The sequence below is a fragment of the Salvia miltiorrhiza genome, chromosome 7 (genome assembly GCF_028751815.1).
Source record: "Salvia miltiorrhiza cultivar Shanhuang (shh) chromosome 7, IMPLAD_Smil_shh, whole genome shotgun sequence".
Lineage (NCBI taxonomy): Eukaryota > Viridiplantae > Streptophyta > Magnoliopsida > Lamiales > Lamiaceae > Salvia > Salvia miltiorrhiza.
The window spans coordinates 29,297,041-29,309,100 of record NC_080393.1 but is presented as its reverse complement, the minus strand read 5'-3'; the positions used below and the strand labels follow the sequence as shown (position 1 = coordinate 29,309,100).

General features: G+C 39.7%; 1 protein-coding gene and 1 long non-coding RNA gene across 2 annotated transcripts; both read left to right on the top strand.

The window, feature by feature from the left end:
• Positions 1 to 709: 709 nt before the first annotated feature.
• LOC130994052 (uncharacterized) lies at positions 710 to 4,843 on the top strand. Its single transcript, XM_057919090.1, has one exon. It carries the CDS (start codon positions 710 to 712, stop codon positions 4,841 to 4,843), a length of 4,134 nt encoding a protein of 1,377 aa, XP_057775073.1.
• Positions 4,844 to 5,277: 434 nt separating this feature from the next.
• On the top strand, positions 5,278 to 7,770 carry LOC130995894 (uncharacterized). Its single transcript, XR_009092309.1, has 4 exons — positions 5,278 to 5,389; positions 5,484 to 5,511; positions 6,928 to 7,003; positions 7,603 to 7,770. It is a non-coding gene; the product is annotated as an uncharacterized LOC130995894 (long non-coding RNA).
• The last annotated feature ends 4,290 nt before the right edge of the window (positions 7,771 to 12,060 follow it).

Here is a 12,060-nt window from a genome sequence, read left to right as displayed (position 1 = left end):
AACAAGAGCATAGCATAGAACAGATGGGACATGCTACTGATAAGAGGGAATCTCAGCAGCCTCTTTCGGTGGAACTTTTCACCAAACAGCTAGGGGGCGTCAATTTAATGACGGCAGAAGGATCTTTTTTGCAGGTTGATGGGGAACAACGGATAGAACAGTTGGGGGACGTCTCGAAAAAGGTGTCAGCAGTCTCGCACCAGGCTTCTCTTCAGGTGGAGCAAATGAACGAACCATGGGGGGACGTTACGGAGAATGTGGCAGCAGGCTTGATTCAGGTTTCTCTTCAAGAGGAGAGACATGGGAGGGATCGCGAAACCATTACTCAGCAGACTGCGCAGAGCACTCTTGCTCATTTTTCGGCTGACCAAACAAGCAAGGAAAAGAAAATTCTTGCTATAGAAAATGATATTAAAGTGGAGAGGTTAAAGAATGAGGTCTCAGGATCAAGCTTATCTAAACGTGGCAGAGGGCGTCCTCCCAAGATTGATCAGAATGCGCGCAATCATAATAAGGTTCTTCATCTTCAGCAAGAAAGTATAAAAAATCGTCTCCGGAAGGCAGCTGATGCTGGGCATCAACCACTTGATTATATTGTTGATTATCAAGAGTCGGAGAGTTTGCAGGCTATGGACAACGTAGCAAACAAACGGTGGGATAAGGAAGCGGAGCTGGGGTCTTCTCAGCCCAGAATCAATCAATAATTCTTATGAATTTTTTGGTTTGGAATGTCCGAGGCTTTTCGGACGATTCTAAATCTCTTCTTAAGGAGCATTGTCGTTCCTTTTTGCCTTTACTTGTAGGCATTATTGAGCCTAAGAAAAGTCTTCACAAAGTTCGCCAGAGCTACTGGAGATCGATTAATTTGGTCCCTCGACATCAAAATTTTCGACAGCCTCGGAGACCGAACAACTGGTTGCTCACTAGTCCGGATGTCCAGACCACGATTCTGCTCTCCTCGGATCAAGTCATTATTGCTGATTGTGTTTGGCAAACATACTTTTTTAGAGTTGCTGTTGTGCATGGTGCGAATTACCACGTTACTAGACGTGCATTGTGGACTGACCTTCTTTCTTTTGTTGATGGGAACACGGTGTTTATTGGGGACTTCAACGCCGTTAAGGGAGCGCATGAGCGACGAAGTTTGGCGGCGCCTTTGAGAAGTTCTTGCAGCGAGTTTTGCGACTTCATCGAGGCTTCAGATATGATTGAATCTCCTTCTTCTGGCATTCGCTTTACATGGTCTGGTCGGATTTTACTTCCTCGGCATGTGGAATCTAGATTGGACAGGGCGTTTTTCTCTCCTGGTTTTGCGAATCTGTGGGCTTCGATTAACACCCATGCGCTCCCAAGACTTACCTCTGATCACTCTCCCTTGATTTTCCAATGCAGCGATGAGATGGGTAAGGGGAGACGATTCAAATTCTTGAATATGTGGACTTCACACCCTAACTTTCTTGAGCGAGTGGCGTCTTCTTGGGATGCTGCGACTGACATTCGCTGTCCTATTTTTAAAATCATGTTCAAGCTCCGTCGTCTCAGAAATGACCTCAGGGCGTGGAATAAAGATGTGTTTGGGCAGGTGGATATGCAGATTAATTCTGAGCAAGTCTCGTTGCTCGACGTGCAGAACAGGATTTCTGACCATGGTTACACAGACATTCTTTTTGAGGAGGAGGTCAGTCATCAAGCTCGGTTGTCTTCTTTCCTGGCCAGGAAGAACAGTCTTTTACAACAAAAAAGTCGCGCGCACTGGCTCTCTGACGGAGACCGTAATACTTCCTTTTTCCATCGTGCTATTCGCTTTCGAAAGCAAAGTCACAAGATTGAGCACTTGAAGATTGCCGATGTTGTCTCGTATGATAGGGGGAATATTCAACAGCATATTATTGATTTCTTTTCCTCTCTTTTTAAAGATGAAAGCCCCAGTAATGTGAACTGGGATATGCTGGAAGGTATTATTGATCAATTTGTGTCTGAGGATCAGAATGGGAAGCTCACGCATATACCTGATGATGAGGAGATTATGGCTGCGGTTTTTAGCTTGGATGCGAATAGCTCGCCGGGTCCGGATGGGTATTCTGGGAAGTTTTTTCAGAGCTGTTGGAGCATTATACGACTGGATATTCTTTCTGCGGTGCGTGCTTTCTTCCTTAATTCTTATCTGCCTGCAGGCTGTAATGCTAGCATCTTAATTTTGATCCCAAAAAAGGAGGTGGTGGAGACGGTGGCTGATTTGAGACCTATCATTCTGTCAAATTTCTTCTTTAAAATTATTTCCAAAATCCTCGCTTCCAGATTGGGGGAAGTGGCGGCTGTTGGGGTGTCGCCAAACCAATTTGGGTTTATTGGAGGTCGTTCGATTCATGACTGTATCATGCTTGGCTCTGAAGGTTTTAGCTGCATGAATCGCACGGGCAAACGATCGAATATGGCGTGCAAAGTGGATATTCGCAAAGCATTTGATACTATGCGCTGGGACTTTATTCTGAACGTGCTCAGGGTTAACGGTTTCCATGGAAAGTTCATTGAATGGATTTCCATTATTTTCAGCTCCGCCCGGATTTCCATTCTTTACAACGGGGAGCTGAGTGGCTACTTCGCTTGTTCTAGGGGAGTTAGGCAGGGTGATCCACTCTCTCCTATTCTTTTTGGAATTGCTGAGGATGTTTTGAGTCACTTATTTCTCAGTTGTGTGACTTCTCGTCACATTACTTCCATGGATTTCAGCAGAAAGGCCTATTTTCCAACTCATTTGTTTTATGCTGATGACATCTTGATTTTCTGTAAGGCGTCGATGAAAAACGCTCGCAAAATCAAAAAAATCTTGGATTTCTATGGTGATATTTCGGGACAAATTTGTAACCCTACTAAGTCTCACGTTTTCTTCGGGAGGGGCGTTTCTTCCATTATGAAGAATCGTGTGATTAGTGAGCTTGGCTTTGCAATGGGATCTTTGCCGGTTACTTATTTGGGAGTCCCGATTTTCGCTGGGCGCATGCGTGCTTCTTACTTGATTGGTATTTATGATAAGATTGTCAATAAGTTTTCAAGTTGGAAGGGGCTACACTTATCTATGGCTGGCAGAATTTGCTTGGTTCGTTCTGTGATACAAAGTTCGGTTACGCACTCTATGATGATTTATAGATGGCCTAAATCCCTCATCTATAAACTGGATAGAAAGTGCCGCAACTTTATTTGGTCGGGACATGTAAACAAAAAGCCTTCGTGCCCGGTGAGCTGGTCTAGGGTGTGCGCTTCTCGCTCGGAGGGTGGCCTCGGGGTTAGATCTTTCTCGGCCATGAATAGAAGCTTCTTGATGAAGATGGCCTGGAAGCTTGTGCAAGGCCGAGAATTCGCACCTGCGATCATGGCGACTCGCTACTTGTCGAATTTTGGGTATGCTAAGATGTTCTTGGCTTCTTCGCCATTCTGGACTGGCGTGAGGGAGCATGTGAACTCCTTGGTGATGGATTCTTATTCCTATATTGGCACTGGAGAACACATTTATTTCTGGCATGACGATTGGCTGGGTTACAAGTTGGCGGACAAGCTTCATATTCCGCCTTTTATGAGAGACTTCCTGCAGCAAGCTGTGAGTGATTACTTCTATGATGGTGTTTGGCATTTCACTCCGGATTTTATTATTCAGTTTCCTGATATTGTGGTGGATATTTTGTTGCTTCCAATTGGGGAGGAGAGTGACACTCGCTTCTGGAAACCTTCTGTTAGTGGGGAGGTTTCGGCCTCTCTTGCCTATGTTTCGCAGTCTCCGCATTTTCCCAAAGTTCTTTGGGGCACTTGGATTTGGGAGCGTTTTATTCCTGATAGAAGATCTCTTATCACATGGCGGATTCTGCATTTGAAGATGCCGACTCTGGATGGTCTAATCAAAAGGGGCATGCACGGCCCCAACAGATGTGTGATGTGTGGGTTGGCTGAGGAGTCTATTGACCACTTGTTCTGGAATTGCAGTGTTATTCGGCAGACTTGGGTGGTTTTCTTTGATTGGTTTGCCAAGTCGCAAATGCTGGACTGCTTGGATATTCATACCATGTTGGCTGCTGCATGGAACACGGATTTCAGTCCGTTGGTTCGGTCCTACTGGAAAGCTGGAGTGATTAATTTTATTTGGAAAATTTGGGACTGCCGCAATCAAGTGACTTTTAATGAGGCCAGTTTCCATCCAAAATTGATTCTTGGGTTCCTGAAAGTTGTGTTTAAGGAGATGGATTCCAATTTCCCTAAGCTTGGGCGTTCTCATAACTCTTGGCAGGATTATTTGGTGCTTAGGCGAATTGGGGTTGCTATGCGCGCTTTTGCGCCCCCTTTGATGATTGAGGTTCACTGGTGGCCACCGGCGGGGCAGTGGATTAAAGTCAATACTGACGGTTCGGCGCTTGGGAAACCTGGAAGCATTGCCGCGGGCGGTGTATTCCGCGATAACTGGGGTGCGGTTCGCGGTTGTTATCACTATAAAGGGGGTTCGGGGTTCGCTTTTGAAGCGGAGCTTTTCGCGATCATGCATGCCATTCGAATTGCGAATTTTCGTGGTTGGCACTGGCTTTGGATTGAAGCAGACTCGTCTTATGTTGTCCAGCTTCTGCATTCTCGCTCTTTGAATGTTCCTTGGCGATTTCTCCCGCTATGGAAACAGACTTTAAATTGGCTTTCAAATTTTCGACTTCAGATCTCGCATATTTTTAGAGAAGGAAATAGTGTGGCGGATATTATGGCTAATCATGCCCGGATCGAAGGGTGGTGGCCCTTTGCTATTGAGGATATAAAGATTGCGGTGTCTTTAGATATGGCGACTCATAGTCGCGTTCGTTTGAAGAATTGATTACATGGGGCTGTTTTGGATTGGTCTATTGGAGGGGTTGATGCTCGGTTGGTTTACTACAGCGTCTTACCGACTGAGGTTCAACTATTTTTTCTTTTTCTTGGATGACGGCGACGGGCTCTCACCGGCCATCATCTTTGTTGCTTTGCGTGTTCTTATTTCGGTTGTGACTTTTTGAGCTGGGATTGTTTTGGGACGATGGTTAGGCCGGAGTTTCAGAAACTTTCCTTTCCGCTCTTCTGGTCGTGGTCTTTGTCTTTTGACGAGAACTCTTTTTCCTTTTCTGGTTTTTCCCACGGGGTTTTCCATGAAAAGGTTTTAATGAGGCTCGGCCCTTAGTCTTTTTTTTTTGTGCTTTCAAGGGTTTCTTTGTTCTTTTTCCCCTTTTCCCATTTATAATAAAATCGCATTTTAATAATTAATGGTGATTAGAGGATTGTGAAGAGTAGCAGCCACGTTGTTTATTTCTTCCATAAAAAGAAACCCACCCTCACTTGATTTTCACCTTCTAAACAGCAAGCTCTCCTCATCAACAAGCTTCAATCGGTATATGTTCTCTCTCATTTTCTTTCTTTCAATTTTGTTCTCATATGTAAGAATTTCTTAACAAATCTATGTCCTCTACCAATTTCCTGTGCAGAAACCATACAAGCAATCCATACTTGGAGGTTATACCTCTAATCACCTTACTCTTTCAGACTCTGTCTTGTTGTTTCAAGAATCAGTAGCTACTTATCTCTTTCTCATAGGTTAAAATGCTGGAATTTGCATCCATACTTTCAATCCATATTAAACCAACAATTGTAGGAGTTTTGAACTTCAAAAGCTGTAAAGCTGTAAAGATGCAAACTTTTTCATTCCAAAACTTTAATGTTTTTTTTTACAATGAAGAGAATCGAAAATAGAAGGGTGAAGAAGCTTATGATGTTGAGTATGTGTGCTTGCTGTGTGTGAGTCGAAATCAAGGGGGAGGGCAGGCGACGGTCGGCGGTGGTTCCGCGCCACTGTTGACTAGAGTGCGCAGAGAGAGAGAGGGTGAGAAGGGCGGCGGTGGTTAGCTCCCGCTGCTGCGACCGCCGGATCTGTGAACAGGGGAGGGTTGAGAGAGAGACGAGGGAGATGGAGGGCGCGGCGGCAGTCCGTTTCTTCTGCTGCTGTCGGCCGATTTGAGTGAGGAGGGTGGGAGTTCGACGGCGGCTGGTCTGGTGCAGTCGTCGGAGGGAGTTCTGGGTTCGGTGAGATAGAGGGCGAGTGATGGGGGCGGAATTCGAGAGAGTGAAGGGAGAGCCGAGGGTGGCGCGGCTTGTCGCTGCTGCTTCCCCGGCGAGTCTCCACGGCGGCGGACTTCCGACGTGAAAAGAGAGAGAGAAAAAGGTGATGTGCGAGGGAAATAGGAGAGCAGAGGAGGGGGAGAGAGTTGTCGGGGGCGGCTGCGTGACCGGCGACGCCTACCGTCGCCGGAGAAGGGAAGAAGGGGGAAGGGGAGTGCTGTGCAGCGCAGCTGCTGCGCTGGGTGCGTGTGTTTGTGTTAGTGTGTGTGTGTGTGTTTTAAAGAAGAGATAGAGTAGGGTTGGGCTTACTATTATTTTCAATTGGGCCCAAAATTTTTATTAAATTATGGGCTGCACTAGTTAAGTGGGTCGATTTTCCCTAAAGTTTTGGACCTTCTATTTAAGTAAACTGGGCCTCTAAATTTTTATGTGGGCTGTGCAGTTTTGCATTAAAATAATTTGCACTAAGGTTAATTAATTAAACTATTATTAGTTTAATTAATTTATTTAAAGAATAATTTGCATAATAATATTATATATATTATTATGTGCATATTTTAAGTAATCACTTATTATATGCTGGAGTATGAAATGAGTCATGCATTGCATCATGATTTAATTGGTTATTTATATTTTCAATTACAAGAGAAAGTCGAGTAAGAATATTGTTGGTGTTCTTAACTCAAAAAAATTGTTTTCTTTTATTTATTTATTAAATTTTGAAACCCGGCGTGATGAATCATAGAATATTAAGCATTTTACCGTGACTTGAGTTTAGATTAAAGAGACCTATTAAGAATAGTTTTCTTGTAGGCTTTGAACGTCAGGAGGATTAGCACTGCTATTCCGATTCAGAGATAAGGTTAAACGACAGGCTTTGCCTAAATAGGTGGGCTTATTTTTCCAAATGTATGATTTAGCTATTGAGCTTAAATGTTCGTGAAATATAAACTGTTTATCCAATAAAATGTTTATGTGCACTCTGCTCTGTTTAATGCTCGCCACAACGAATCAATTGAGGTTCTCTTATAGCCTAACACGTTATTTGAGAATTGTGTACACCATTAGCTGACTCGGTGGGTTGATCTCCATTCGGGCACTAACTAAGAGACGTTATAAGGGTGCTTGCTGGATGTGTTCCGAAGCATGTAATGAAAGGGCCTGCCTGGGTAGCGTCCCGAGGTCAAAAGTAAACTTGTCTGGGTTACGCCCTCAGTTCAAGTAAATGGGAGAAACGGATCCGTCGGTGGCTAAAAGGTCCGGGATCATAGCGAGTAACAGAAATGAGTGTGACAACTGCGCGCAAATTAAGTATATATATAAAATGAAATGTTTTAACATGCTTAGAAGTTCTTTCACTTTAAAAACCTTCTAAGTCATGTCAAGTATGATTGGATAAACTGCCCTTCAGATTATGAAATGTTTCAAAAGTTGCTAGCCCACTAAGTACATTAGTACTTAGCCCAAATATCTTCAAATGTTTTTCAGGTTAACGGCTGGTGCTGACGGGGCGAGCTGAGGCTAGGGTTCAACTCCGTGTTTTGACTTCTGCTGTAGAACTAGTTAATATATGTCTTTTGTTTCCTTAATTTAAGACCGTTATGTTGTGACTCTAAACAATATATATACTGTTGAGCCGAGACTTTTATTTCACAAGTATTTCATTCTAAATGTTGGTTATCTGAAGCATGACACTAAATTTGTGATCCTGAAGTTATTATGCTTGTTGATGGATTCGTATCACTTGAATACCTGTCTTTCTTCTTAAAAAGGGGCTAAGCCCGATTGTTATCCCTTTCACTCGGATTTCACAAGGTTTTTCCCTTGTTCATTTTAAATGATGAGTCGTACCCCAATTATAGTTATTGTTTCAAGAATTGGGGTGTGACAAAATAACTTTATTATTAATTTTTTTTAAAAATTGTTCATTTTAATGATTTTTTTGCCGGTAAAATAGGCAGAATTAAAGAGTGGATGGAAGTTATTTTTAAGAAATATTTATATTTTAGTTTTACACGTAGATAGACCTTTTTTATTATAATAGTTTGATATGACATATAAATAGTTTTTATAGTGAATGATCTCTCCATAATTTATAAGTATATTATGAAATAATTTTTATGTCTTTTTTTTTTATAAATTATACTAACATCAAATGATACCCGTCGAAATTCGACGGGTTACACACTAGTTATATACTACTTAAAAACACAAGTCTCCACAAACTCGAACACTTATATGGACTAACGTCTACACACTTAAAAAAAATTACAAATTCTTTTGTACAACCGAATGTATGGTGCATTTAGATGTGCAGGAAAGCGTTATATGCCATAATGCTGAATAGATATATTAATTAAGCATCTAGCTCAGCTGGTAAGCCATATACCTCACAATTAATAATACACTTTTTATCCTTATTTTTTACATTTTCACCACTCTCAACACAAATTAAAACAATACAACACATTTTCACCACTTTCAATACACTCAACAGCTTCAACTTAGAATATGTGTCACTTCTTACTCGGAAGTATTATTGTGGATGATAGGGAGTACCATTTATTTTTATAAGAAGTATCATTTGATTTTACAACAAATATCATTAACGAAGTATTATTTGCATACATCAAAAATATCATTTTCTCTTATTTAAAGTGATATTTGTCATCTATCATTTGTGAAGTATCATTTCTCGATCCATTCAAAAGTATCAGTTTCATGCACTAAAAATATCATTTTCTATTATTAAAAGTATCATTTATAACATATCATTTGTTTTTGTAAAAAAATATTAATTCATTTTATACAAAATATCACTTACGAAGTATAATTTGCATACAATAAAAATATTATTTTTTATTAAAATTATCATTTGTAATGTATCATTTGAAAATTATCATTTCTTGATTCATTCGAAAATATCATTTACATGCATTAAAAATTATTATTTTTTATTATTAAAAATATCATTTGTAATATATCATTTGATTTTATAAAAAATATCATTTACAAAATATTATTTGTGTATATATAAGGAATTGTTTTTGTAACACCCTAATCTAATTAAAGTGTTAAATATGAATTTAAATAATAAATTTTATGGCGGAAGACCATGAAAAATAAGAATTTTGATAAAATCATTTTTAAAATAAATTTTTATATAAAATATTTTGAAAACACTTCAAAGGGAGCAAACCCTTAAAAATAAACTTTTACAAGCACTTTAAAAAAAATATCAACTTTTAAATAATATACTCAAAGGCTAACTTTGAGTTAAAATCGACAATTAATCTCTTGTTTCAAAGCATGACATAAAGATGTCATCAAAATATCCAGGTATTAAGTAAAACTCGTGCTAAGCAAAACTTTAAATACTTAAATTTGTTGAAAATCAAATCAACTACTTGATAAATGACTTGATGCGCCCATTCGACCTTCCACGCGTCTCCAACGTCAAAATACCTGAAATGTTTAGTATGGGATGAGCATACAGAATATACTCAGTGTGGGAAACATGCAATCATTGTCCACGTTAATAAAATGGTCAACACATACGCACTGCATTGTACTGATAACTGAAATTCGCACGGTGGCATACCAAGGACTTTAATGTCCTGGACCCATTGAGCGGGCCCATGGCGAATAGGTTGCAACACTAACTGTAACATGAAATCGCATTGTGGCATACCAAGGACGGTGAAGTCCTGGACCCATTGAGCGGGCCCCTAGCGATATAACTGAATTTACAACACATATGGCAAACACATAATATTAAAATGGACAAAGATTAACCACAACATGTACTGAAATAAATTCCACACCTGAAACTTTAACTTGAGTTTGAACTTAATAACTGACTTGAACAATTCAATGAAAATTCATGTCCTAGTCGCGCCGCACCTAGTCAGTTAAATTCAAATAATAAAATATAAGGGCCTAACTGAACTTTATTAGAAAAATAATTTAAACTTAATGTGCCTAACTTAATATCAAGTTGAGCTCATATTAAAATCATTGCTATTATAATTATGATTAATTGGCTATTTATTCAAGCCCATAAGAAATTTAAATGAAACCCAATTATTTAATAAAACTGTAGCCCATAAGATGATTAAAATTTGAGCCCAATTATTTTTAATAAACACAAGCCCATTACAATTAAAACAACCCAAGCCCACTTAACAATTCCCTAATTTAAACTCACACCCACACAACTCCAAACTAGGGGTGGCACGGTACGGTATACCTTATTAAATCGACCATACCTTATACCTTACCATTACCTCCGGTATGGAGAAAATTCATACCTTTACCTTACCTTTACCTACGGTATACCTTAGTTCGGTATACCTTAAGTACGGTATGGAGAATATACAAAACCTTTACCGTACCTTTATTTCGGTATACCTTACCGAATTTCGGTATACCGTACTTTAACGGTATACCAAAATAATCGGTATTATCAAAATCGAAAAAATTCAATTGGTATACCGTACTTTATATTCGCATACTTGTATGCATTCATGTAATATATAATAAATTATATAAATGTTATAAGTTACATATAATTTATATGTTAGAAGTAATATTATTTATAATATAATACTAATATTATAACTATGCTATTATATACTCCCTCCGTCCCAAACGAAATGTCCTATTTCTTTTCGGCACGGAGATTAAGAAATGTGTATAAAGTAGATAAAGTGGGTTGGTGGAAATTATTTAAATATTAAGTATAGAGAGAGAGTGTATTGCCAAAAAAGGAAATATGACATTTTGTTTGGGACAACCCAAACAGGAAAATAGGACATTTCGTTTGGGACGGAGGGAGTATGTAACTATTATAAGTTAGATGTATAATTTATTGTAAAACAATAATTTTAGTTATATATTATAACTATACTATAATATCAAAATAAACAATTTTATTTTATTGTATGACTTATACTATATACTATATTTTATTTATTTTTGTATCATTTGATGATATTTATAAATTCATGTACAATTGTATATATTCACATAATATAGACTATATACATCATTTTATAAAATTTATAAATATTTTTAAAAATATAGACATAAAAATAAATATTATATATTTTAAAACTATAGATTTTGATACGATATATACCGCGATTTTCGGTATACCAATATATACGGACAATTGCGGTATATCAGAATAAGGTATTGTACCTTATTACCGGTATATACCGAATATTAAGGTATACCAGAATAAGGTATGATACCGCATCACGGGTATATGCAGTAATATTCGGTATACCAGTAATACGGTATCATACCGTATTCTGGTATATACCTTTAATACGGTATTTATTGATTTTTTTGGTATATACCGCGGTATCGGTATACACCGGTATACCCCGGTATTTGAAAAATCCATACCTTTACCTTACCGTAAATCTTCGGTACGGTATCATACCTTACCAAAAAAAATCGGTATACCTTAAATTCGGTATTTTGCGGTATTTTACGGTACGGTATGGCCGGTATATCGAGTTTTCGGTATATTTTTCCAGCCCCACTCCAAACACCACTCACGCAGCCAACACTCCCTCACAGCAGCTCTCTCCTCCCTCTCTCTCGCTTCGTCGGTCTTCCTCCTGCCACCGCCACCAGACGACAACGCCGCCGCCGGAGCTGGCGGCCCAGCCTCCTCTCCCTTCCCTCTTCTTCCTATCTCCCTTCTTCCCTCATCTCTCGCCCCCCTTCGACCTCTACCCCTCTCTGTCGTTCTCTCTCTGTTTCTCCTCCCACAACCGCGCCCAGCCTTTCCTACCCGACGCCGCCCTCACCTTCTCCCTCTTCAGCCGACAGCGTGGCCACCCTCGCCGCCCCGAGACAGAGAGCAGCGGTTGGTCAGGCCGCCTCCCACCATCCCAGATCCGGTGCTACTGCTAATACAAATTCATCTCTAAT

Coding starts and splice junctions, on each gene's coding strand:
- LOC130994052 (XM_057919090.1), top strand. CDS start 710: ATGAATTTTTTGGTTTGGAATGTCCGAGGCTTTTCGGACGATTCTAAA.